Source organism: Oryza brachyantha, chromosome 10, assembly GCF_000231095.2.
Source record: "Oryza brachyantha chromosome 10, ObraRS2, whole genome shotgun sequence".
Taxonomy (NCBI): Eukaryota; Viridiplantae; Streptophyta; class Magnoliopsida; order Poales; family Poaceae; genus Oryza; species Oryza brachyantha.
The window spans coordinates 14,137,743-14,164,763 of NC_023172.2; the positions used below are offsets into that span (position 1 = coordinate 14,137,743).

A 27,021-nucleotide genomic window follows, 5' to 3' on the forward strand; every position below is an offset into this window, starting at 1 on the left:
AATGACCAGTAATTTCATATGAGAACTGCTTGTGATTACAGTCCCTGAACTTCAGATCCAAGGAGTAAGCGACACAGCAAGCGCAAGACAAAGTTGCAGAGGGCATGTGCGAAGGCAAACAAAAGGCAGATGATACATTTGGTACTGCATGTACATACTTTAATGCTTACTACACTGGTACTGTCTAGCCTGACCTTTCGTTAAGACCCAACAATTAACAGGCTGGACATGGGTGTGCAATATGTTTGTCCTTCTGCTAGTACCAAACAAAAGCAGTTCTTCAGTAAGCAAAGCAAAGCAGACTGTACTCCCTGATGCATCTAACCACCTGTTCCTTTGAAGATGAATGAACATTGACCCGTCAGCGCTTGTTGGAAAGCTTCTTGATGTACTGTGGATGGAAATTAATTAGTAGCAGGTGTCAATGATGACAGGGTCTGCCAACTAGTCAAAGTGATTACTCCTACATTCTTCAGAAATCTTGACTAACCCAGCATAGGTCAAAGAAAGTCAAGCATTTCTCAGTTGTCAGGAATGCACTGGAACAGCATTACCAAAGAGGTAAATTTATTAATCTTCGCTATTTACAGAGCAAAATTGCAGCAGAGGTTGCATGCAAAAGTTGGGAAATACTCCAATCTAGCAGCCTGTACACACAAGCCATCGAAAGTGCAGTGGCATACTGATACACTGATACTGTACATACTAAAGTTGCAAAATTACTAACTAATCGGCCTTGGCTGGGATGACAATGGGGCTCCTGACGATGTGATCGTCGGCGACCCACTTCAGGTTGCCCTCGGCGCCGGCGACGTTCGGCTGGCCGTCCCACCGCACCGTAACGGTGAAGCTCTGCTTCTCGTTCAGCTCAGTGAAGCGAAGCATCGGCGGCTGCACGATCACGGACACTTCTTTGGGCATGTCGACGACGGCCGTGTACACGGAGCTGGGTTTCCCGACGTTGGTCACCGTACGGTTCACCGTGATCGGCTGGGCGAGCAGGTTGACGACGAGGGATGGGTAGTTGAGCTCTGCCTCGGTGATGGTCTTCACGTCGGAGCAGGTGACCGGGCGATGGGCTATCTCCTTCACGCCGTCGTCTCCGATTCCAAGGCCGCAGAGGTAGGGGATGTAGTCGGCGGCGTGGAGGTCGTAGACTAGGCCGGGGTCGAATGCGAGCGCCGGGTTGACGTAGCCGGCGCCCATGGCGTAGAAGGTGGCGTGGCGGTACTGCTCGTCCTTGATGGGGACGCCGGTGCGGTCCACGGAGTCCGACGTCGTCATGATCGCTGACTTGATCGCCGCCGGGGACCAGTCCGGGTGGAGGCTCTTGAGGAGAGCGGCAATGCCGCTCAGGTGAGGAGTCGACATGGACGTACCGGACTCGACGAAGAAAGAGAGGCCGACGCCGTCGGAGAACTCCGTGTGCGACTCGCTCGGCGCCCACGCGGCGAGGATGTTCATGCCGGGTCCGGTGATGTCCGGCTTCAGGATGCCAGGGCTGGCCTTGCTCGGCCCGCGCGACGAGAAGAAGGTGACGGTCGGCGACGGGGACGAGCCAATCACCGTCCCCTTGAACGCGATGCTCGCCGTCGGGTTGGCCGTGGAGTTGACGTATGCCGCGATTTTGCTCCCGGCGTCGAAGCTCACGTGCGACGCCGGGAGCACATGCGCGTCGGCGAAGGTGGTGTACCCCTCGGCTGCTGTGTTCATCACGATCATGCCGACGCCGCCGTACGCCGCCACGGTCTGGCCCGCCTCGACGCGGCCGTTCAGGCCTCTGCTCTCGCAGAGCACCACCTTGCCGGTCACCTCGGCGCCCCGCAGCACGCTGCAGTCGCGGCTTGTCTCGGAGCCGTCGGCGCCGGGGTACACAAGCGGGAGCGGGTTCGCGGCGGAGTTGTTCCCAGGCTGGAACAGGGACTCGCCGTCGAATTCGTCGCCGTTGCCGAGCTTCACGGTGGTGCGTATCGCGCGGTCCATCGTGCCGGCCGCGACGGTGAGCATCCACGGCGCGCCGTTGCCGACCGTGCCGGGCTCCGGGCCCGCGTTGCCCGCGGCGCAGCTGACGACAATGCCACGCTCCATGGCCTTGAAGCCCGCGATGGCGATGGGGTCGTAGTTGAACTGCGTGCCGGAGGTGGCGCCGATGGAGAAGGACAGCACGTCGACGCCGTCCTTCACGGCGGCGTCCAGGCCGGCGATGATGTCCATGATGGAGCAGCGGCTGCGTGTGCACACCTTGTATATCGCGAGGTGCGCGTGCGGCGCCATCCCGGAGGCCGTGCCGTCGGCGTTGCCCCGGACATTGGCGTTCTCCACGAAGTTGCCCGCGGCCGTGCTTGCCGTGTGCGTACCGTGCCCCGCGTCGTCCACCGGCGGCGCCGACGAGTTCACCGCGGCGCTCCCGAACGCGCGCGCCCCGATGATCTTGTTGTTGCATCCGCCGCCGGCGATCGCCTTGAACTCGCACGTACCCTTCCACTTCTTGGGCGGCGGCTGGAGGCCGTCGTCGCCGAACGACGGGTGGCTCGGCAGGATCCCGGTGTCCAAGATCCCAATCACGACGCCGCGGCCGAACCCAGACAGGCTCCAGAACGCCTCATTCCCGAGGTGAAGCCCGAGGAAGCCCGGCGAGCGCGTCGTCGCCAGCGGCAAGAACTCCTCGGGGTACAGCCTGAGGCACCCCTCGGTGGCCCTCACCGCGTCGGCCTCCTCGTCCGTGAGCCGCGCCGCGAAGCCGGTGAACACGTCGCTGTAGGAGTACACGATGCGCGGGCCGTCGCCGCCGCCTTCAAAGTCGGATCCGGATTCGGGCTTGGCCGCCTGCGGCAGGAACGAGCGGTGCCACTCCTCCACGGAGCCGCCGCCGGCGGCGGCGGCGGCGCTCTCGCCCCTCGGCTCGAGGTGCACGATGTAGTTCTTCCTCTCCTGCAGGTACCCCGCGCCGAGCAGCGGCGCGGACAGGAGCAGCACGGCGAGACAGTAGTACCGCCGCAGCGAGTCCATCATCGGTCAGTACAATGCCCGGTGCGGTGGAGATGGTGGTGGGGGTGGAGACGGTGAGGAGAGCAAGCGGGAGCGTTTTATAGGGGCGCGCGAGGCGAAGGCTTTCTGTTGCGGCGGCGAGGCGAGGCGAGGCGAGGCGCGGGGGAGAGTGGAGTGGCAGTGAGCTGGAGGGCAGTGGCGGCATAGGCAGCGTTCGAATCCGATCAAAGGAGACACTTCTTCTCATTTTCCACGTTTTTTAAGCTATTAAACGATATAGTTTTTTTAAAAAAGTTTTATATAAAAGTTTTTTTAAAAATCAGGTTAATTTATTTCCTAAGTTTGTAAAAGCTAATATTCAATTAATCATATATTAATGACTTTCTTCGTTTCACGTGAGCTGATTTGACTAATGGGCAATGTCATTTGCGAACGCTGCCTATGGTCGGTCAAAGGGTCGGTTGACCCATTTGGGCCCCGCCGGAGTGTGAAGCCGCGTCAAGAAACTCGAGCCACCACCACCGCCGGTGCGCCGGCGGGCGGCGTATGGGTCACGACGGCTCACCCACGACGATTCCCATCACGCGAAATCAGCAAATGGCCGATATCATCACAAATCACATCCAGCTTGTATCATCTTTGCTCCAACCTGTTTTACACCTAAGTTTGTACACGTACGTTCTAGCACTCGTACTAGCCAGCCATTCGTGCGTTTGTTTGAGTTTTGCCCGGAGCTGGCTGCATTTTGAACATGCCATGGCGGGGCGAGACCTACTCGTAAGCTAAAAACGAAGGACGGAGACGAGACAAAGCTGGCCATCCTGAACAGATTCGCGGCCCCCTCCAGCGTCGCTCGCTCGCGTCCAAATGCAGGCGCGGCGCTACTGGACATCACCCTCCTCTACTCGATCGATCCACTGCTCTCTTTTTCGGTAGCCAACCCAACCCAACCCACAAACCAAACCACACACACATCAAGCACGAGCACGTCGTCTTCTAGGATACAGACACCCTTCTGCCCACGAGCTGCAGCTTTGCAAAGCTGCACTACTAGTAGCTCTTGAGCAGATTGGCTAATCTTTCTTTGGCTTTTTAACCGGCCCGGTTCCCAGGGATTAAACTACCACTCACTCCAGTGAGGCAGTGAAGCATACTGGCTCCTGTGGGAGATGTTTGTTTGCTGATTAAGCTAAGTTCATTATACAGTTGGATTATCATTGGTCTCCTCGCCCATGCCATGAGGCTAACCCGGGACGGGTTGCTCGGTGACGGTGAGTATATGTTATGTTTAGCCCGTGGGGGGCACAAGTATCAACGTGACAGACGGGCGGATGTATGGATGGAACTAGTAGTACGTGCCTGCACCAGCACGGCCGTCGTGGCGTCGTGTCTGCTTGTTGGTATGTCGTGGCGTCGTGTCTGCTTGTTGGTAGGCTCAAACGTACTAGCTGCTCGCGCCATTTTATTATAGCATTATAAGGGAATACTGGCCAACTTTTCTGCTCAGCTCGCCGTTCTTGCATGCTTGTCAGGGACGCACGGGCAGCCATGGGCGTTGTTTTAGATTGTAAAAATTTATAAAAAACATCCCATCAAAATTTTGGACGCATATTTAAAGTATTAAACGTAGTCTAATTATAAAATAAATTTTATATTTACCAAAAATCATGAGACAAATCTTTTAAGTTTAATTAATTCATCATAAGCAATGTTGGACTGTAGCACTTATGGCTAATCACGTCCTAATTAAGCTTAAAAGATTCGTCTCACGATTCCCCTATAATTATGTAATTACTTATGTATATTTAATGCTTAATTTAGATGTCCAAAGATTCGATGTGATGTTTCTGGAAACTAAACTTGCGTTACACTGATTCTTGGAGCTAGTAGTTGCTGTTGAACTTGCTTGGTATATGTATATATAAAGTAAGCTAAAAGCAGTCTTTCTCACCGAGGGAGTAGATTTTACTAATTATTTTTAGTAAGATAATACTTCCAAAATCCAATATAGACATTTCTTTAGCTTGTTTGTAGCAATAACTTATGTAAAAAATGATACTCTCTCTCCACCACTTGGGCAATCAAATTTTAAATTTCATAAATCACTTAGATTAACATCTGATTAATTGGAAATACATCTATTTCTGCGTATTGGAATTAGTGCTCCTAAAAAATACTTATCTCATTCTAAAAAAATAAATCTAGTACTAGATGTGACACATCCCGATACGACGAATCTAGATAGGAGGTATGTTCAAATTAGTAGTGCTAAAATGTATCATATCTATTAGTCGTTGATTTTTTATAGGACTATGGGACTATCAAGGCAGTACAAAATTTGTATTCTAATTATATTTTAGAAAGAGGCTATTGCTATAACATGAGTACTATCTCCATTCTATACGAAGTGCAGCCGTATAGCCCATTTCTAGGCCTTAGATTCCTCTCTAGCTCGATCTACCTAATAGCTACTGTTGGTAGTACCCCAATTATACTACTAGCAAGTCAAGGCCTTGGCAAATCAGCTTGTTCCATGCATGACCATCTTCTGTTCTAGGTTTCCATGTGTGCTTAATTTATTGCATGTTCCACTAATCCACCGCATCTATGATACGGATGGCGACGGCTCCGGCTCGGGTAAGCCCTGCCCGGCCGCGCCCTGCGTGACACGGCAGCTAGCCATCGCCATGCATGCAGATTGATGTGTGCAAATCAATTAATATTGGTCGGGACGGATTAGTTTATCAATCACACCACAGCATTATTATTGCAATCGCTCTGGAATGGATCAATGGATTGATGTGTGCTGTAGACTGTCAGTTTAATTAACTAATGGCCTAACTAATATAAAAGCGTTAGGAGTTAGGATGGTCACAGCTCATACATATCCTAGGTCTACCCATTGATTCTGATGCCATGGATATGATCTCTGGTTCACTGTACTCCATCATTGGGTTTCTCGGTTCTCTTTCTACGCGTCTTCCTGAGCTCGATCGACGTATCTACTCCATGTCCAGATCAAGATTAACATTAGTAGTCAGCGTTGCAAATGATCATGCGTGTTAGACATGGGATAAGATCGTACGACTTTACTTTCCCCTGATGTATGGGAACCACGGCCACCATCGGATCCACATGTTAGCCAAAGTCAAGAAAAAGTTATGGTTTTGTCCGTTAGAGATATATTTTACTGGTGGAATTTCATGATTGATCGAGAAAAAAATTGCTATATTTTGCGACGAGATCATCTAGAGGCCACAGGAAATGCATCGCATCTGCCATAAACACCAACGCGCAAAACGTGCCATCTGAACAATGAACAGATTCGCCGGGCGCCGTTACTCTGACGCTGACTACAATCAGACTGCACCGGCAAAGCTTAATTGTTCCAGCGTGCAATGCGGATTATTCGCCATCGGACATGATTAAGGTTTGCAGGTATATATATCATTCGATTTGGCAACAGAGTTGTCACTCGCACGAGTACAGTAGCTGCCGGCCAGCTGCCGTTCGTGCCCAGGCTGTAGTGTGCAGGCATGCAGATATTATGCATTCATTCTCAATTTCTCATCTCGCCGTCGCCTTCAGATGGAGACCCTGATCGATGGCGAGCGTAAGCGTGGTCCTGTAGCGAACGATCTCCTCCTCGTCGCTTAGTCTGAGCACGAAGAACCGGAGCAGCACGGCCGCGAAGACCTTCATCTGCCTGTACGCGAACTCCTTCCCGAGGCAGATTCTTGGCCCGGCCTACGGGAGCAAGCAAGCAGGAGATCAGTATCACACACAAATTCAGGATTCGGAAATCTCAGGTTCAGAAAGCTCGACGAGTGATGACGATGAGTTCAGTAGATTTGCACCTGGAAAGCTGGAAACTTGAACGGGCTTTCCGGCTGAAAGGCGCCGTGTTCGTCGAGCCAGCGTTCAGGCCTGAAGGCTTCAGCGTCTTTGCCCCACAAGCTCTCCATCCGGCCCATGGCGTAGGGGATGAAGTACACGATGTCCCCCTTGCGGACGTTGAACCCATTGGGCAGCACGTCGTCTGAGAAGCACTGCTTGTTTTCCTGAAACAATCGCCAGAAACAAGTAACAGCACGTCTGTTAGAAGTTAGAACTTAGAGTGTTCATTCTTGGTTGATTAATTAGCTTGTTGTTCATGATCATAGTCACCATTGGGACTGAAGGGTACAGCCGGAGCGTCTCCGCCAGGGCGGCGTGCAGGTACTGCATCTTGTTCAGTGCTTCGTCGGTCAGACTCTGCAAGAACTTGTCGACAGAAAGGGTGGCCCCGGCGTCGGTGGCCTCCATGGCTTCATGGAAGATCTTCTCCTGGGCTTCGGGGTGCTTGCACATCATGTACAGGAACCAAGCAAGCGCCCCCGCTGTGGTGTCCTTGCCGGCGATGACTATGTTCAGTATGATGTCTCTCAGGTACTTGTAATCAACCGTCCCAGTGTCGCTGGCCATTGCCTGGATGAATCTTGTCAGGATGTCCTGCCTTGAGATCTGTTGCAGGTGCAGGATTCAGAAATGGATGTGTGGATAGATGATTTTTGCAAAGCATTGTGTCGCTTACAGTGTCCTGTTCCATGGAGAGCTCGTCGGACCTGGCACGGATGAGCTTGTACACGAACGCGTCGACGACCTTGATCCTCTCCTTGAGCGTAGCCTCGTTGCCGACGTTGAGCAGCTTCGACAGCTTCCAGAACGGGTTGATGTAGCGGCGCATGGTGAACTCGCTGGCGTCGTCGAACGCATCGGCGAAGTGGCTCCCCTCGCCGGAGCCGTCCAGGGTGTTGAGGTCCTTGCCGAAGGCGATGGTGAAGATGGAGTCCATCGTCGCTCTCATCAGCAGCACCTGGAAGTCCGTGGACTGGCTCGACGCGGCGTGGCTGGAGACGACGCCGGCGAGCTTGGCGGCGTTCCTCCTGAAGACGGCGCAGCTGAAGTCGCGGAGGGCCCTCGTGGAGAAGTCGTAGCTGGCGATCTTCCTCTGCTGCTTCCACTTGTCGCCGTCGACGGCGAAGATGCCATCGCCGAACAGGTCCCTCGCGTTCCCGTAGTTAAACGGGCCCTGTCACAGAAACCGAACGTGTCACAACAAACATGGACCCTTCTGGGTTACTGGCCAATGAAATTGCTACTTGAGGTCAATTAACTTAAAAGCGAGTTTGATTTTAATTATTAATTTTTTATTCATGTACCATGTCAATGCCACGTGAGTAGAGTTAGAAATTGGGCCGTGTTTTTATAGGTCGATCCCAGGCACGATGATCTGGTACGACAGAAAGCACGGTACGGCCTAACATGAATTGAGTTAGGCCGGCACGGCACGACACAGGTTGGGCTTGGGTCTAGAACACAAGAACATTGGACGGCACGACATGACACGATCATTGGGCCGTGCTTGGGTTGACACAGTCCAAAAGAGACACAAAACATTCACGCCATGCTGATTTTCTTTCTGGATCGTGCTTTCACAATAGGTTGATTTTATTTTTAGGCCATTAGTCATGTTAGTGTCATATCCATGTGCAACTCAGCATGCCTGTGAGCTTGTCTTACGGACATTGTCACGCACTCACATGGACACGATCACTTTAACGATCGGGTGATTCTTCTTGTTCGGTGCTTTGACACGACACAACATTGGTGGATTAATGCCTTTGACGTATGAGCTACCATAATATGACATGACAATACGACAGTAGACTAGATAACCTGTACTGGGTCATGCTTGGGCTGGCACAAACACAATATGCTTTTGGACTGTGCTTAGGCCATAGCATCACCCTCGTATGCCGGCATGACACGACATAGTGAGCAAGTCGGGCCGGGCCAGCATGACTAATTCGGCCCGCCCAAGTCCCACCTCTGCATGTGAGGATGGGCACCATGTCAAACCAATCACAATGACGCCACAGCCGAAATTATCGTCCAAACCACCTTAGCCTTTATGATCTATTTACACCGATTTTGATATCTGAGGAACCGGTTTGTATCTGATTTTTTTTTGTTGGAGGACAAAAATTAGAATAGTTGATAAAATAAGGTACCTCCGTTATTCCACTTGCAAAGGTGATGGGTTCATTTTGTAACCGTGCGGCTGATTAATGGTCCTCACAGAACGGGATTGTGACTATTTGTAAAAGTTGGGTCGGAAGCCCGAAATGCGTCTGTGGTTCATGTGAGACCCATATTTTATGGGCCAGGACGCGTCTGGTCGATTTACATAAATATCTTCTGCACTCCATCCGTTTTTATAGATATAAGATGTTTTGATACTATCTGATTAAATAATATATAGGAGTATATATTTAGATTATTCGTATTTGTATAAATTTAGAGAGCCAAAAAAATATTGTAACGTGACACCGAGGTAATAACTCTATTTGTTTCATCGAGAAGACGTTAAATAATTTTTAAGATAATATTCATTCCGGTGTTTGTTTTAAGAGTTTTTTTTACCATACCTACCTTAAGTTACCATCCTTTTTAGTTTAAAAAAGTATCTCAAGTTACCATCTTTTTAGTGTAAAAAAATACGATACATTGTACCTTGACGTAAAAAAAATTTATACTAAAATTATTGATATCTTGAGATATTTTTAATGATGGTAAAAAGCCCTAGTTTTAAAGGAGCTACGTGCAGTTATTTAGAGATCGTAGGAAGAGTGGCTGCCAATTACAAAATCAAACAATTGAACGTGTTCAAGAATCGTATTTAAACGTCTCACGTACATGTAATAATTATATACACACACGTGTTTTTATTTTAATAATAATAATTTTTAATTTGAATTTAAGATTTTTCTAAATTGTACTTCTATGTGGAAGCTCATTTGACTTCTCTTTATTTTTTTAGTTCCCAATTTTTTATACTTATATTTTAAACTATATCTGTACATAAGTTCTTTTATGTATAATATTTATTATTCAAATTTTATACACTTCTAAATTGTATCTATATGTAGACTCTCTCTTAATAATACTTATTTTAACCTGAATTTTAGATGTTTTAAAATTGTATTCATAAAAGGACTCTTGACTCAATAATAACATTTTTAATGTTTTAATCTGAATTTTGGATGTTCTAAATTTTATTTACACATGGACTCTTTTTTTACTTTTCTATATTTTTAATTTGAAAATTGTATTTCAATTCGAATTCTGTTTTCTGCTTTTGGATTAATATGAAATTTTCTAATCCATGAGAGAAAACGCGGTGACTCATTTTTCTATTACTTTATATATAATATATCTTTAAATATAAATTTATTAATATAATTTTATGCATTAAATATATTTCTAATTTGAGTAATATTGATCAGAATTTTATGAAATCTGATATTTTCAAAAATTATATGCACTATAGTTTACTACGGCCAGAGTAATACTTTATAAATAAAGCAATTTTACCATTCTTAACAAGATATCAGGAGGTACAATTTTGTACCTCATACACTAATTTTGGTACAGTAACTAACTGTAAAATTGCTCACTGTAAAATTGCTCTTGTAAATAAGGCTTGGAGATGGAAAAGAAAACAAAGCTCCAACCTCAGGTCTTGGATCGACTGAGTCTCATACAAGTATACCTCAAACTCCGAGTTATAATGAGTTGAGCTGAGATATAATTTTATCCTACGAGCTTACCGATTCAACTCGTGAATACTTGTTTAGTTCATCAAAAGAAGAGATTTGCCTAAGTCTAACAAAAAGTAATAAAAAATAACTTGAGGTACCGGTATCTCGCAGTATCAAATCGTTTTAATTGTTGAATCTAATAGTGCATATCATACTTAACTAGATCCAATGGTGGGAACCGGTTTGGTATCTCGAGGTATCGGTACCTCGAGGTACTTTTTGTTGGACCAGAGCAAATCTTTTAAAAGAAAAGATTTTTTTATCATCCTAAAAAAATACCTCAAGGTATCCCGAATTTTGCACTAAATATCTTGAGGTATTTTTTTCAAGAATGGTAAAAAAGCTTCAAAAGCAAAGATCACCGTATCTTTATATACATATTAGTATATATTTAGGTTGTTAATTATGTATTATTATGTTAATACATGGTAAAATAATAAAACATTTCATTGATGAGCCTAACAACGAGCTTAGCTTACCAGCATCGCGAGGCAAGATGACGAACTAAGCTTTTATCTCGTTAACGAACCGATAACGAGATTAAATGCGAATTGGAACTGCAGCGGTTTACAAAGATTACACCAGCAGTATGCTTACCTTGCCGTACTTGGGGAAGTTGGTCTTGAGGATGTGCTCGACGACGGCGGGGTCGCACGTGTATATCTGGCCGCCGCCGGCCGGCACGAGCATCCGGAAGGTCATGTGCTCGCGGGACAGCGCCGTGTGGTAGTCGTGTATCCGCCGGACGTGGTACAGCTGGTGCAACACCGTGCCGGCCACCGGCGGCCGCCGCCGCCGCCTCTGCTTGCCACCGCCGCGGGTGACGGCTAGGTACGAGCAGATCGCCACCGCCACCACCAGCGCGACGCCGGCGGAGACGGCCGTTACTGCCGCCGCCGGAGAGTAGGACGAGTCCTCACCGCCGCCGCCGCCTTCCGCTCCCATGGCTGCACAAGCAACGTATACCAGCTAGCTTAGCTCGCCCGCCCGCTCGTGGCTTAATTAATTATGCTGCCGATCGATTGCTGGTCTAGCCCTGAGTGATTTGGAGTTTGGGCTTAATTTATAGCCCTAGTTGGGGGGTTCTTCCAAATTGGCAGAGCAATCAGCGATGCGATTGTGTGGAATAATGCTTGCTTTAGCAGCGGAAGATAATAATCTTGTCACCCGTCAGAAGGGTTGGAGTGTTGGACTAGCACACAGCTTAATGATAGCGGTGCAACACTAAATAAACTGCGCCGAGGGCAATCATTTGGCGATGTATGTACTCAGGTAAGATTTGTTTATGGCAACCTCATTTTTTTTTCTCTAACGCTTATATTTTGGTTTATAACTATAAACAAAAGAAAAAAATAATATTTTTTATTATGGTTTATTTTTCAGTCATTATTTCTAGATGGATAAGATCACATATATAATTATAAAATATTTTTTCTTTGTAAATATATTGTTTTGTTTTTCTTGGAAAAAAACCAGAAGACGTGCGTGTTTCGAGCAAGTTCATCCTTCTAGTTTTTAATGGCTGCCGGGCCCGATCGAGAATGACATTTAGTCCTTTTTTTTGGCGTTTGCTTTCAGCTGGTAGGCCGGCACTTCCTCCGTTGTTATCTATAAGAGTTGACACTTGACTACTCCACTTATATCTTAAGAGTATTTTTCCCACTAGTAAGGAGATACACGAGATACTAGGAGCTACTAAATTTTACATAGAAAACAGTGGTATCTCATGTTACCTACTCAAGGATTGGAAAATTGCTCATACCTTAATCATTAATCACCCTCAAATGGTTAGAGTGCAATGAACGCAAATTTTATGCCTATATTTAAGATACAATTAATTATATGACATGTTTTAAAAATATTTATATTTTTTAAGAGGTGAGAGGTCATGACAACTACTTTATCTATCAATTGTAAAGTTTTGGGGCATATTTATTGCAAAACCCCCGCTATTGCAATTTGTTTCAAAACCCCTTATATTTTGGGGCAAAATGTTTCAAGGAGCCACGTGTTTATGTAAAATACTTATTTTCATTATGATATATGGTATTTTTAATATATATTCATATATAGGTAGGCCCAAAATACACATCATTTCCACCTAATTATCTTCTTACTTATTCTCGCAATTTATGATTTTAGGATAAAAGATTATAAAATTTAAATTATAGTACTACTTTAACATCAATCATCTCTTGTTCAAACTTCTACTCATCTTACCTCTAACTACTGCCTAGTTCCTATATTAATGAGGGGACAGACTCTTTTATCCATCCCTAATTTCTCCCAAACAAACTATGATATCTTATATTTGGGGACAGAAAACATATTGCCGTAATAATAAACACAAACTAAAAAGAATTGCTAAATACAAATAGATTGAATGCAACTAAAATAAAAAATCAAAATTTTGCCATTGACACACACTCAACACTGTGCAAGTGTATTTGTCTCTTTCTCCACGGCCATCACATTTCTCTCAGTTGACTTATCCTGGTCAAATCTTGTCTGAATACCTAAACTACCCTCATAGCATCATCCATCATCCATACATTAATGGGTTTTATCCAGTCATCTGAACAAAGGTTCAACGCCAAAAATCATCATCATTTGGACTTTGCCTTCACCAATTAGCACTAATAAAACCTCGATCAAACCGATGTGTGTCACACTTTCTAGACGGTCATTGGTCAACGTCACACATAATAAGACCAGAGATATTTTACTTGAACACGCACAGAAAAATGGGAGAGATAAACTATAGTATAAACTTATTGACATAAAAAACTATATCGACAATATAATCAACAATAATCCTGACAGATGCAGCTACAAATAAAGAATTACCCCCAAGCAAACAATCAATCCACTGGAAATAAGAGCAGTATCTTCCAGTTGAACGCAATTTGCTGATAAAATAAGCAAGCAAAAACAGCTTCTGTTGCTGCCTCGGTATTCTGGACAATATCATCATATCTCAGAGCGCATCAATGAATTCAGAAATCACAGAACTGATTCATTGTTACAAAAAACTAAAACAAAATTAATCGCAGAATAGTAATTGAAATGGTAGCTGTAATATAATCAGCAGCGGGCAAAGCGAAGAGACGAAAGATCACTCGACGAAATATCCACTAGCAATTTAGATTGTCTTTTATAGAGCTCTTCAATTATAGCTGCAGATCTTGATCATATGAAGGAAAAAGAATCACGAAGCACATGTTGTTTTAATATACATCTGGTCATTTCAATGCCTTTAAACATCTCTATATCAATATAGCAAACCATCCGATGACTGTGCCTTTCGTCCCGAGATTTATTTAAGTCCAACAAAAATTAATAAAAAATACCTCGAGTTACCAAATCGTTTCTGATAGTTGGATCTAACAGCTAAATTCAACGGTGGGAAACGATTTGGTTTCTCAAGGTACAGGTACCTCAAAATACTTTTTGTTGGACCGAGCAAATCTCTTTCGTCACACATCTTATTCATCGTGGGATTTAGTTTATGACGTGAGATTGGTACTCGATCTTTCGATAGGTTTAATTTGGGAGTTTTACTCCCATTCTTCCTTTTGTACCTCGAGGTACCAAATCGTTTCTCACCATTGAATCTAGCTAAGTAGGATATGCATTGTTGGATCTAACGATCAGAAACGATTTGGCACCGCGAGACACCTGTACTTCGAAATACAAAAGTAAGGATGAAAGTAAAACTCTTAATTTGGAAATGTGAAGAAGTTCACGTTTTGAGGCTTCCAATCAGTCGACCATTACCTTGCGAGCTTTACTTCCATCCTTACTTTTATACCGTCCTTACTTTTGTACCACGAGGTACTAGTACCGTGAGATACTAAAATCCTCACTTGTGCTATCCACCACACGATCAAGTGGTACTAAAATCTCGATTGTTGGTGATAGTAGATCGAACGGTCACGATTGCATGGTACCTCGAGATACTATCTTGGTCGTGGAGTGAATAGTACGAGTGGGGATGTTAGTATCTCGCGGTATAAAAGGAAAGATGAGAGTACAACTCTTATTCTAGGGTGCAATTCGGATTATTAGCGCGATAAGACAAAAGAAAAAAGAGGTTTTGGCTGCTATGCATTTCAGAAGTCACTCGCACGTTCAGGGGCCAGCTGCTATTTATGCATGCCCAGGCTGTAGTCTGCACTCATCTCGCCGTAGCCTTCAGATGGAGACCCTGATCGATAGCGAGTGTAAGCCTGGTCCTGTAGCTGACGATCTCCTCCTCGCTGTGCAGCTTGAACACGAAAAATCGGAGCAGCACAGCAGCGAAGATCTTCATCTGCCTGTACGCGAAATCCTTCCCGAGGCAGATTCTTGGGCCGGCCTACAGAGGAATTAAGCAGGTAATCAGAATTTAGAATCTTGACATCACAAAGTTCAGGAAAAAAATTCAGAAGTAGCGATCGGAATTCAGTAGATTTTCACCTGGAATGCTGTAAATTTGAACGGGCTTTCCTGCTGAAAGACGCCGTTTTCATCGAGCCACCGTTCAGGCCGGAAAGCTTCAGCGTCATTGCCCCACAGGGGCTCCATCCGGCCCATGGCGTAGGGGATGTAGAACACGATATCCCCCTTGCTGACGTTGAAGCCGTTGGGCAGCACGTCGTCTGAGAGGCACTGCTTGTTATTCTGAACCATGTTCACAAACAAGTAAACACCACATAAATGATCAAACGATAAATCCAAAAATCAACTGCGTCGGTTAAAGAAAATCTGAGGGAGGAATTACCAGTGGGACAGCAGGGTACAGCCGGAGCGTCTCCGTCAGAGCAGCGTGCAGGTAGTGCATCTTGTTCAGCGCTTCGTCGGTCAGGCTACGTGAGAACTCGTCGATGGTGGCGGCCTCGCCGGCGCCGGTGGCCTCTCCGGCTTCGCGGCAGATCTTTTCCTGGGCTTCCGGGTGCTTGCACACCATGTACAGGAACCAAGCAAGCGACCCCGCTGTGGTGTCCTTGCCGGCTATGACTATGTTCAGTATGATGTCTCTCAGGTACTTGTAATCAACCGTCCCAGAATCGCTGGTTGTTGCCTGGATGAATCTTGACAAGATGTCCTGCCTCGAGTCCTATTGTGCAAGAAGAAGAAGAATTCAGCTTAGTTGCAAGTGTTTGATCATTCACATATCAAACAGATGGCGCTTGATTACAGGGTCGTGTGCTTTGGCGTTGGAGAGCTCGTCGGACGTGTCACGGATGAGCTCGTACACGAACCCGTCGACGACCTTGATCCTCTCCCTGAGCTTCGCCTCGGCGCCGACGTTGAGGAGGCTCGCCAGCTTCCAGAACGGGTTGATGTAGCGGAGCATGGTGAACTCGCTGGCGTCGTCGAACGCCGCGGCGAAGCGGCTCCCCTCGTCGACGGAGCCGTCCAGCGTGTTGAGGTCTTGGCCGAAGGCGATGGTGAAGATGGAGTCCATCGTTGCTCGCATCAGCAAACCCTGAAGAACACACCGAGACAATCAACACAAACGCCGGCCCGCCATTGATATGTACGAACGACGGACTGCGCGGCGAGCGATATTACTACACGTACCTGCAAGTCCATGGACTGGCTCGACGCGGCTTGGCTGGAGACGACGCCGGCGAGCTTGGCGGCGTTCCTCTTGAAGACGTCGCCGCTGAAGTCGCGGAGGGCCCTCGTGGAGAAGTCGTGGCTGGCGATCTTCCTCTGCTGCCTCCACTTGTCGCCGTCGACGGCGAAGATGCCATCGCCGAACAGGTCCCTCATGTTCCCGGAGTTAAACGGGCCCTTCCAGAAACGATACGTGTCAGCACAATGCAACCGTAACGAAATTGCCTCTTGCAAAGCTGGTGATGTCTGATGGGCTCTATGCCGCTGGTTGCACGCACTCGGCACCTCTGAACACCCGCTTGCACACTTGTGAGAGCTATCAATTACTACATCTGTGTATTAGCTATTAAGCACCAGATACTAACTCTGTCTCAAATTAAGATTATTTTTGTTTTTTTCGAAATTGTACCTTAATTTGATAAAGTAGATGATATTTTAGTCTTTTTTACAATGGTATGGCCGTGACGAGTGAAAAATAAAATTATTTTAAGATGGAGAAGGTATTTGTGATCCAGCAGGCAGCAGTGTGTCTGTACAGGATGTATACTATCATATCCCATGAATCAGTGTAGCGTAGAAATATTTGTAAGTCAGCAGCACGTAAACAATGTAAAGTACCAATCCGAATTCTCTGACTTTATTAAGAAAAGACACAAAAACATATAGTAAAAATGAGTTTTGTGCTACAGGAACGTGCCTTAAATACCATAGCTACAGCACAAAACAGTAAAAAGTACTGTAGCATATTCAATGTTTATTAACAGTTAGTACTGTAGCAGGCAGTAGACGCTGGCTGTAAATCGGACGGCTGAAAATACCCCGATAGTCATAGTACTATGCATCTTTGACTTATGCGAGAGCCGCTAGACAATCCCATTTGGTAAAGTACTAGCTAGCCTGAAGATTGATGAGAATTTCAGCGTACCAAGATGCTAAGCTAGAATATATCATTTCCAATGTTAAATATGAATTTGAATTTGAATTGTGCTGTTTAAAGTTGAATATGGTTGAATTATGTGTGTTAAATATTTAGAGTATTTTTTTACAATTCTTTAAAAATACCTCGAGATATCATATTTTTTAGTGTAAAAATTTAGATATTTGCTCTAGTATAACAAAAAGTACCTCGAGGTACTGGTACCTCACGGTACCAAATTATTTCTAATCATTGGATCTAACAATGTCTATCATACTCAGCTAGATCCAATGATGAGAAACGATTTAATACCGTTAGGTACCGGTATACTTTTTGTTGGATCGGCGTAAATCTTAAAAGTTTAGTAGCATAATATAATATATCTTAAGGTACTAGAATTTTGTATAATTTTTAGTACCTCAAAATAATGAGATTTGCTCCAGTCCAACAAAAGGTATTTCGAGGTACCGGTACCTCACGATACCAAATCATTTCTGATCGTTGGATCCAGTAGTGCACATCCTACTTAGCTAGATCCAATGTTGAAAAATGATTTGATACCTCGAGATATGGACCGAAACAAATCTCCAAATAATTCTTATGGATGGTAAAAAAACCAAATATTTATGTTTGAATTATTGTGGTTCAAACTTGACGTAATAACCATATATTGTATATAGAAATAGAATAGGAAAAAATAGGGACCAAGTAGTTAGAGATATTTTTTTTGGGTCCTTTGCAAAAGAGGGCAGCCCTTATTTGTCATCTAAAATACACTACCTCTGTTTTTTTTATTTAAGACCCTTATTTAAAAAACAGAATTATTAATTACTTTATAATGATTTGACTTGTTACTAAAATTTAATTATGACTTACAATTTGGTATATTTGTAAAAAAATAACGAAGGACTAACTTAGATCCGAAAGCTAACCGTGTTAAAAAAAAAGCCGGAAGGATTATGCATACAAAGTTACCAGAGCGAGTATATGATGCTGCTTACCTTGCCGTAGTTGGCGAAGTTGGTCTTGAGGATGTGCTCCACGACGGCGGGGTCGCACGTGTAAATCTGGCCGCGGCCGGCGGCCGGCACGAGCAGCCGGAAGGTCATGTGCTCGCGGGACAGCGCCGTGTGGTAGTCGTGCAGCCGCCGGACGTGGTACAGCTGGTGGAACACCGTGCCGACCACCGGCGGCCGCCGCCGCTTCTGCTTGCCGCCGCCGCCAACGGCCAGGTGCCAGAAGATCGCCGCCACCACCAGCGCGAGGCCGGCGGAGGCGGCCATCACCGCCGCCGGAGAGTAGGAAGAGTCCGTGCCGCCATCGTCTGCGGCCATCTCCGCGAAGCCTACCAGCAAAATATAGCTTGGCTCGCGGCGTGATCAGATTGGCTTCAGCTGCCGACGGCTGAGTGACATGCCTTTGGGATCTAGCACGAAACTGTCTCTTTATAGACCAATCAAGCGTGGGGTCCAATGTTCTTGGAAGGGCTGGTTTATTTGGCGAAATTTTTCTGGTGGGGTGTGTTAAATCGGACGTTTAATCAGATATTAGAAGACTATTTTGATGATTAATTAAAAAACAATTACATAGGATGTTAGGAAACCACGAGACGGTTTTTTAAGCCTAACTAATCCACCATTAGCATATGTGAGTCACTGTAACAGCTATGACTAATCATGGACTAATTAGACTCAAAAAATTCGTCTCACAAATTACTTTAAAATTTAGTTTTTTTTAACTATATTTAATGTTCTATACATGTGTTCAAAGATTTGATGCGATGGGTGAACGTGAAAAATTTTTGGTAACTAAATATGGCCTAAATTGATTAAGAGGGTGATTGTTTGGGTATTTTGTGCAAAAAGTCTAATGGTATATTTGTAAATTAAAAATAATTCATAAATAATTTTTTTATATGTATTCATAGTAATTTGAAAGTCAAAACTAAAAAATAAATTTTGATGAAAAAATCTCAAAAATCAACTCTAAATTTAAAATTGAAAATTTAAATTTTGGCTTATGAGTATAAATATAAGTGAAAAGACTGCGTGTAATCGGGGGACGATTTACTCCAACGTGTTGGAGGTATCAGTTGTAGTCCACGAGCATACTCAACTCGCCGGCCGGCCATGACTTGAAGTCTTCTGGTTAAATTCTAGTGCTTCCAAGGAGTTCTGATTTCTTTTCCTTTTCTTGTTTGGTTATGGAGAATGACAATTATTGCTGATTTTTTTGAGTGGTACAGTAATTAACCTTCCTACAGTATTAAAAGTTGCAAGTGGCGGGAAAGAGTGGTGAATCACCAACTCTTTGTTTCAATTTTTTTTAAGGAAACAAATGTGTAACATAACAGGAGGTCTGAGTGAAACTGCACCATATTTCTTCAGAGACTGTTGTTTCACTAGGGAGGTCTGGGTGAACGTCCTTCGACAGCTAGTACTAGCACAACATGAGCCTCACATGTCCTTCCTGGAGTGGTGGGAGGAAAGGACATCCTGTGGAGGAAGACGTTTCGCGAAAGGACACGTAGTCTAAAGGTTACGGCGACCAAAATAGCATCTAAGATCCTGAAAGATCCTGAGTTCAAATCTTTACAGGAGCATGAATTTCTGTATGGACTAAGTTCTCTACTTGGGCTTAGGCTAAGTTTCTAAATTAAAAAAAATGGCTACATATATCCGATTAAATATAAAGACATTCCACAAACAGAAGAAATCGAAGAGTTTTTAAAGGAAATGAGTGTTAGACAAAAATAGCACCTTTGTTGACTTGGGAAATATGGGTAGAGAGAAATCGAAGAGGTTTTCAAGGAAAGGAGTTAGACAGAAATAGCACCCTTTGTTGACGTGAGAAATATGGGCAGAGAGAAATTGAAGAGTTTTTCAAGGAAAGGAGCTAGACAGAAATAGCATCATAATCAAGATCGTGGATGAAACCAAGTTGTGGCCAATGTGTGGAACAAAACAATTAGCGAGAATATTGCCCTAAGCTGTAAACGTTTTTTTTTTCTTCATTTTCTGGGGCAGGAGCAGCTCCTGCTTGTGGTTTCTGTAAACCACACTGTAAATGGCCTGTTTTTATTCATTGCTTAATACAAATACCAGCTTCGGTTTAAAAAAAGTGTAACAAGAAAATTTATCTTTTGCCACTTTTGTGGGTGAGCGACAATAAATTTATCACTATTCTCATACAGTGTTGTGAGAGAGATTAAAACCACTTGATAAAGAACATTGTTGTGAGAGAGATTAAAACCACTTGATAAAGAACAAAAAAAAGTTAAAAGCCTGAGATCACGTTTAACAAAGGAGCAATTTTATTATCCATGAGAACTCAAGTACCAGAAGGTACCACTGTTTTCTATGTAAAATTTGGTACGTTAGATACTAGAAGATACTAAATTTTATATAGAAAATAGTAGTATCTCATGGTACCTCCTTAAGGATGGAAAAAATGCTCGTAACAAAGAGCGAAAAGTTCCATGCAATACATTATCAAATTCTTAATCAGCGACACAATATAAACATTTTTTTAATATAAATCTAGACCATCATAATTTATTTATTTTGGAACAAAGTTAGTACGTAGAAAATAATAATAAAAAGGGTTGATGACAATGATCTATATTTTTCTTAAAATTATGGTGCAACATAAATAATATACTTAAGTTAAAAAGAGGGGGAAAGAGGCTAGTGTCTCCTGCTTTTTTCATAAAAAAAAAGCCAAACGATATATTTTTATTAAAAATAATTTAGAAATAAAATTTGTATATACGTACTGTTAGTGATTTAAAAGTAAAAAGTAAAAATAAATAATGATGAAAAAAATATCAAATTAACTTTAAATTAATATTAAAAATTTAAATTTTAACTTGTAAGAATAACCAAAGCCGAAAAGATAGTCCCTCCTTGCCTCTCAGTATGGACGAAGCAGACATGCCAGCATCCTGCCCAGGCCCATCATTCAGCTTCAAAAAGTTATCCCATGCAAAACTTGTGTGGTCACTACTAATTTGATTGTGCACTCCGGTAGTAATCTTGTAGCGTGGGGGCTCCTATCGCATACTGAATTTGTATGGGAATTGGGGGAGAGAGTAGTAGGAGGGAGAAGAAAGAGGGCTGGAGGAAGAAGAAGAGCCCATTCACCCTTTGGTTTTTTTTTTTTTGATCTGTCACTGCTGTCAAGTGCTAACTCGTCTCTCGACAGAGTGATAACACGAAACCGAGAAATCTCCATGTTGATCCTTTTGTCGTCGATTGTATCATGGATTTCATATATCATGAACAAAACGCCGAATTTCTACTAATTACCTACGTCGATCCGGCCGTTCTCTCGTGCGTGGTGTAACCGGGTAAGGAGATGACTTTTTTTCACATCGAATGTTTAGACATTTATTACAAATATTAAATATAGGCTAATTATAAAACTAATTACATAAATGTGAGCTAATTCGTATAACAAATTTTTTAAGCCTAATTAATCCATAAGTAGCACATGTTTACTATATCATCACATAGGCTAATTATGGATTAATTAGGCTCAATAGATTCGTATCCAAGATTATGAATAAGTTTTTATTAATAGTCTATATTTACTATTTATAATAAATGTCTAAATATCCGATGTGACGCCCCAAACACCCCCCTAAGATGAAACACTGATTTACACGGTCACACAGGCTAACTGATCCAGAGGTGTAGGGTGAATAATTTGCCGCCTTTGCTATAGAAGGGCGGCTAGCACTAAACCATTTCAGATTTGTAGTAGTTTGAATAATATCTTATTAGATATAAAGAGATTCCAGTGAAAACTAATTTCCCAATCACTTTAATCTTCCATACGTATGTGTATGGCCGGGGCTCAGCCCTCGGGGATCCACCTCCTCAGCAGACCAGCACCGTGTGTAGGGACGGATCTGGCCAGCTGAAAAGAAGAACTAATTATCTTCTTGGATGGCAGATTGTTGAGGCTGGTCCTCAGAGTCGACATGCGTGTGGCAGCAATGTGGCAATGCCCTCTGGCATGTGAAGTGGATGTTGATGGGTTAGGACTTATTTATTTCGGTTTTGTTGTTACTTACCACCTCCGTTTTATAATATAATATAAGATGCTTGATTTTTTTAAGTTACAACGTTTAATCATTTATCTTATTCAAAAATTTAATATAAATATAAAAAATAATAAGTCGTGCTTAAAGTTCTTTTGATAATAAAGTAAGTCACAGGAAAAATAAATGATATTTTCGTAATTTTTTGAATAAAACAATGGTCAAATATTACGAAAAAAAAGTCAAACATATTACGTTATAACGGAGGAAGTATAAGATAAAATTTAAAATTTTAACCTTTAACTTGAAGTGATTTTGGATTTTATCATAGTTTATTTTTCAATCTTAGCTTTTAGATGCTAAAAACGTGTATAAAATTTTTATTCACAAATTATTTTCGTTTGCAAATATGTCATTTGACATTCTACTTGAGAAAAACAAACAATGACCCCTGTTAGTGTTGTAGCATCTGTTTGACGTGGAATTTGGTTGGGTAGATATTGCAGGTAGCACTACTCCTTTTGTATGCCTACGTACATTTAGGGAATTAGGGAAGAGCAATTTTACCTTTCTTAAGGATGTGCTGCTGTTTTTTATGTAAAATTCGGTATCTCTTGATATCTTAGATACTAGAAGATACTAAACTTTGGGCTTTTTTACCATCCTTGAAAAGTACCTCAAGTTACCAAGAATTTTAGTACAAATTTTTGGTATCTCAAGTTACCACACTTTTGAGTGTAAAAAGTATGGTACCTTGAGGTAATTTTTCAAGGATGGTAAAAAAGCTCCCAAACTTTATATAGAAAGCAGGATAACTCATGGTATCTCCTCAAAGATAGGAAACATACATTAGACCGTCATATACTAAAATTTTCAGAGCAATTTTATGGTCCAATAAAAAGTAAAAAAAGTATCTCGAGGTACCGGTATCTCGTGGTACCAAATCATTTCTGATCGTTGGATTTAAGAACGCACATGCTACTCAACTAGGTCCAATAGTGAAAAATAATTTGGTACCTTAAGATACCGGTACCTCGAGTTACTTTTTGTTGCAACGGAGTAAATCTCTAAAATTCGTGAACACATCGCTGTCGATGGGTGCAAGAAACACGGTTATAAAATTTAACCAAATATGTATTGCACATAATTTATATTACAAATAGGCTAATTGTTGCATACATCTGAGCAACTACGGGTATTTGGTTGATGGTTAACATTGTCAAGCCACCAATTAAGTTTGCAATCAAACACAATTACGTTTGTAGATATCATTTGCACTGGTAACAACGAGCTGTTACTTGTACGGGTACAGTAGCCAGCTGCCCTAGATGCCGATGCTGTATAGAGTACAGTACAGTGTACAGTGTACACAGTACACTCATCTCGTGGTAGTCATCATATGGAGGCCCTGATCAATGGCGAGCGTAATCGCCGTCCTGTAACTGACAGTGTCACTCTCGTCGCGTAGTTTGAACACAAAGAAACGGATCATCACGGCTGCAAAGATCTTCATCTGCCTGTATGCAAAATCCTTCCCGAGGCAGATTCTTGGGCCGGCCTACAGAAGAAGAAGAAGAAGCAGGCGATCAGAATTCAGAAAGACAGAAATCTCTCATCACAAAGTTGGGAAAGTTTTCATGCTTCTGCTGCTGATGATTTCTTCACCTGGAAAGCTGTAAACTTGAATGAGCTTTCCTGCTGAAAGACACCGTTCTCATCGAGCCACCGTTCAGGCCGGTAATCTTCAGCGTCATTACCCCACAAGAACTCCATCCGGCCCATGGCGTAGGGCATGTAGAACACGGCGTCCCCCTTTCTGATGCTAAATCCATTGGGCAACAGGTCGTCTGAAAAACACTGCTTGTTTTCCTGTACCATTCATCAGATAAAAACAAATAATCAGAGCTTGGTACGTACTTCGATGAACTTGGTGATCATGATGGAATATATGGGCCATGGAGGGATCGAGTGACCAGCGGAACTGAAGGGTACAGCCGGAGCGTCTCCGTCAGTGCAGCGTGCAGGTAATGCATCCTGTTCAGTGCTTGGTCGGTCAGGCCCTGCAGGAACTCGTCGACGGAGGCAGCCGTGTCGCCGGCGCTGGTGGTGGTGGCATCCATGACTTCATTAAAGATTTTCTCCTGGACTTCCGGATGCTTGCACGCCATGTACAGGAACCAAGCAAGCGACCCCGCTGTGGAGTCCTTGCCGGCAACGACTATGTTCAGTATGATGTCTCTTAGGTACTTGTAATCAACTGTCCCAGAATCGTTGATTGCTGCCTGGATGAATCTTGACAGTAGGTCATCCCTGGAACCCTATTATTACAGAATACAGATACGAAATCCATCTTAGTTTCAAGTGTTCATCAACCAGAGCGTAGTGCACGGAAGAATTTTTTAGCACACGGATGTATATACACCCGTTGTTTGCATGTCATCTAAATAGTCATTAAAAATATGAAAAAAATTAACAAGATAATTTGATATGAGTTATATCATTCCATCAACATGCAAGTTTGAATTTAACTTCTACAAGTTGTAGCAAAAATAAAAAATAATTATGAATATACGTATACTTAGTTTCAGTTTTGTTTGTTTTTTTTGCTACAACTTGTAGAAGTTGAATTTAAACTTGCATGTTTGTGAAGTGATATAACTCATATTAATCTATTTTATCAAATTTTTTTATATTTTTATGACTATTTAGATGATATCCAAGTACACGGGTATACATACACCCGTGTGCTAAAAACTGTTTCTCCATAGTGCACCAGCTAGGATCGGTAATGGCGTACGTGAACGCTTACAGGGTCGTGTGCCTTGGTTCTGGAGAGCTCGTCGGACTTGTCACGGATGAGCTTGTACACAAACTCGTCGACGACCTTGATCCTCTCCTTGAGCGCCGCCTCGGTGCCGACGTCGAGCAGCCTCGCCACCTTCCAGAACGGGTTGAGGTAGCGGAGCAGGGTGTACTCGCCGGCGTCGTCGAACGCCTTGGCGAAGCGGCTCCCCTCGCCCGAGCCATCCAGCGTGTTGAGCTCCTTCCCGAAGGCGATGTTGAAGATGGAGTTCATCGTTGCTCTCGTCAACAACGCCTGAAGAGACGAGCATTGGACCAAACAAATGATCAAGATCAAGAAAACAAATGTACGTGAGCCAGCCTGCATGGTATTGAAACGGTCATGCGAAGGCCAAATGGGCCGCGGCCCGGGCTGACACAGCCTGACCTACACGTCAGGTCGAGTTGGGCCTGCTCATGGGCTGCACCAATACCCTAGGCATGGCCCAATAAGACTGTACGCCAGTCTGAAGGCGCGACGATACAATCATACTTCTCTAATTTTCCACACTCCTGTCTTTGAGATATGTTTTATATGACTCAAACAATTCTATTTTACTTTTTTTTGGTTGAGTTAAGTTTATGTGAGGTCCCACAACTATTTTTCTTCCCTGCTCATTGTACCGCGTCATGCCGGGCCAGTCTACTGTGCCAAGACATTAACCCAGACACGATCAAATTATAGAGCTAGGCCGAAAAAGCCCCGACACTAGTCGTCCATACTATGCTTAGGCCAGGCCTAATGGCTATGCCGTGGGCTGGGCCGTTGGGCTTTAGGCCTTATGGCCATCCATAGTCATGCTCATGCATTTTACCTTGATGTCCATGGATTGGTTCGACGCGGCGTGGCCGGAGACAACGCCGGCGAGCTTGGCGGCGTTCCTCTTGAAGACGTCGCCGCTGAAGTCGCGGAGGGCCCTCGTGGAGAAGTCGTAGCTGGCGATCTTCCTCTGCTGCCTCCACTTGTCGCCGTCGACGGCGAAGATGCCATCGCCGAACAGGTCCCTCAGGATCTCGGAGTTCAACGGGCCCTGGTTTTATTTTATTGTTCACAGACACACGTCAGCACAATCCGATTGGGCCTGGACGGGCCTGCGACTCACGTGAAGCCCATAACAGCTGGGCCGGATACGGCCCGTTACTGCATGCATGCTCACCTTGCCGTAGTTGGGGAAGTTGCCCCGGAGGATGTGCTCGACGACGGCCGGGTCGCACGTGTAGATCAGCCGGCGGCCGGGCGCCGCCAGCAGCCGGAACGTCCTGTGCCCGCGGCACAGCTCCGTGTAGTAGTCGTGCAGCCGCCGGATGTGGTACAGCTGGTGGAACACCGTGCCGAGCACCGGCGGCTCCTGCCGGCGGCGGCCGCGGCGGGAGACCGCCAGGTACGAGCAGATCGCCGCCGCGACGAGGGCGCCGGCGACGGCCAATGCCGGCGAGTAGAGAGAGTCCCCGTCCATTGATGCAAGCAAGCTCATCGTCTTGTTAGCTTCCGCTTATAAATCTGCGTGTGTTATCACTGTCTTAATTGGATCGTCTTGCGTGAGTACGTGGGCGTCTTTTTATAGCCGCGCCCATGCAATGCGGCGAAAGTCCAATTAATTAACTCCAATATAATTTCGACGAGCTAATAAGAAAACGGTTTGAAATTTTGAATCGTAGAGAGAGAGAGAAAAAGAGTTCCAACAGAGTCACACACCATCGTTGAGGTGAGCAAAGTCCAATTAGCTGAATATATTTTGGTGGGTTACTACATTACAAAATTGGTTTTTGAATCACAAAGGGAAAAGAGAAGAAGTGTTTTTGAATAATCACTCTATACCATAACACTCATCGGTGAGTTGAGTGTTGGACTATAATTCCACTAATTAACAAACTTTCAGCCGTCGATGATCTTGTGAAAACCTATGTTTACCCTAAATTGAAGAGGCGTACGGTGAATTTGCTACTTCAGGTAGGCGGCTAGTCTCGGACAGTCGTAGATTTGC

The 27,021-nt window shown here is 44.3% G+C and overlaps 4 protein-coding genes across 4 annotated transcripts; all 4 read right to left on the reverse strand.

The window, feature by feature from the left end:
- Positions 1 to 526: 526 nt before the first annotated feature.
- LOC102708091 (subtilisin-like protease 4) lies at positions 527 to 3,062 on the reverse strand. Its single transcript, XM_006661912.3, has one exon. It carries the CDS (start codon positions 3,010 to 3,012, stop codon positions 727 to 729), a length of 2,286 nt encoding a protein of 761 aa, XP_006661975.2. The 5' UTR covers positions 3,013 to 3,062; the 3' UTR covers positions 527 to 726.
- A 3,101-nt stretch (positions 3,063 to 6,163) lies between these two features.
- Positions 6,164 to 11,925, reverse strand: LOC102721776 (cytochrome P450 704C1-like). Its single transcript, XM_006662469.2, has 5 exons — positions 11,229 to 11,925; positions 7,562 to 8,059; positions 7,156 to 7,491; positions 6,846 to 7,049; positions 6,164 to 6,735 (listed from the first exon to the last, which is right to left on the reverse strand). The coding sequence occupies exons 1-5, from the start codon at positions 11,574 to 11,576 to the stop codon at positions 6,556 to 6,558; spliced, it is 1,566 nt and encodes a 521-aa protein (XP_006662532.2). The 5' UTR covers positions 11,577 to 11,925; the 3' UTR covers positions 6,164 to 6,555.
- Positions 11,926 to 13,855: 1,930 nt separating this feature from the next.
- Positions 13,856 to 18,556, reverse strand: LOC102708370 (cytochrome P450 704C1-like). The gene is made up of 6 exons (XM_040528450.1): positions 18,153 to 18,556; positions 16,197 to 16,412; positions 15,811 to 16,101; positions 15,394 to 15,729; positions 15,090 to 15,293; positions 13,856 to 14,988 (listed from the first exon to the last, which is right to left on the reverse strand). The coding sequence occupies exons 1-6, from the start codon at positions 18,483 to 18,485 to the stop codon at positions 14,809 to 14,811; spliced, it is 1,560 nt and encodes a 519-aa protein (XP_040384384.1). The 5' UTR covers positions 18,486 to 18,556; the 3' UTR covers positions 13,856 to 14,808.
- Positions 18,557 to 23,484: 4,928 nt separating this feature from the next.
- Positions 23,485 to 26,493, reverse strand: LOC102722056 (cytochrome P450 704C1-like). The gene is made up of 6 exons (XM_006662470.2): positions 26,194 to 26,493; positions 25,852 to 26,067; positions 25,005 to 25,292; positions 24,169 to 24,513; positions 23,861 to 24,064; positions 23,485 to 23,753 (listed from the first exon to the last, which is right to left on the reverse strand). Exons 1-6 carry the CDS (start codon positions 26,491 to 26,493, stop codon positions 23,574 to 23,576), a joined length of 1,533 nt encoding a protein of 510 aa, XP_006662533.1. The 3' UTR covers positions 23,485 to 23,573.
- Positions 26,494 to 27,021: the final 528 nt, after the last annotated feature.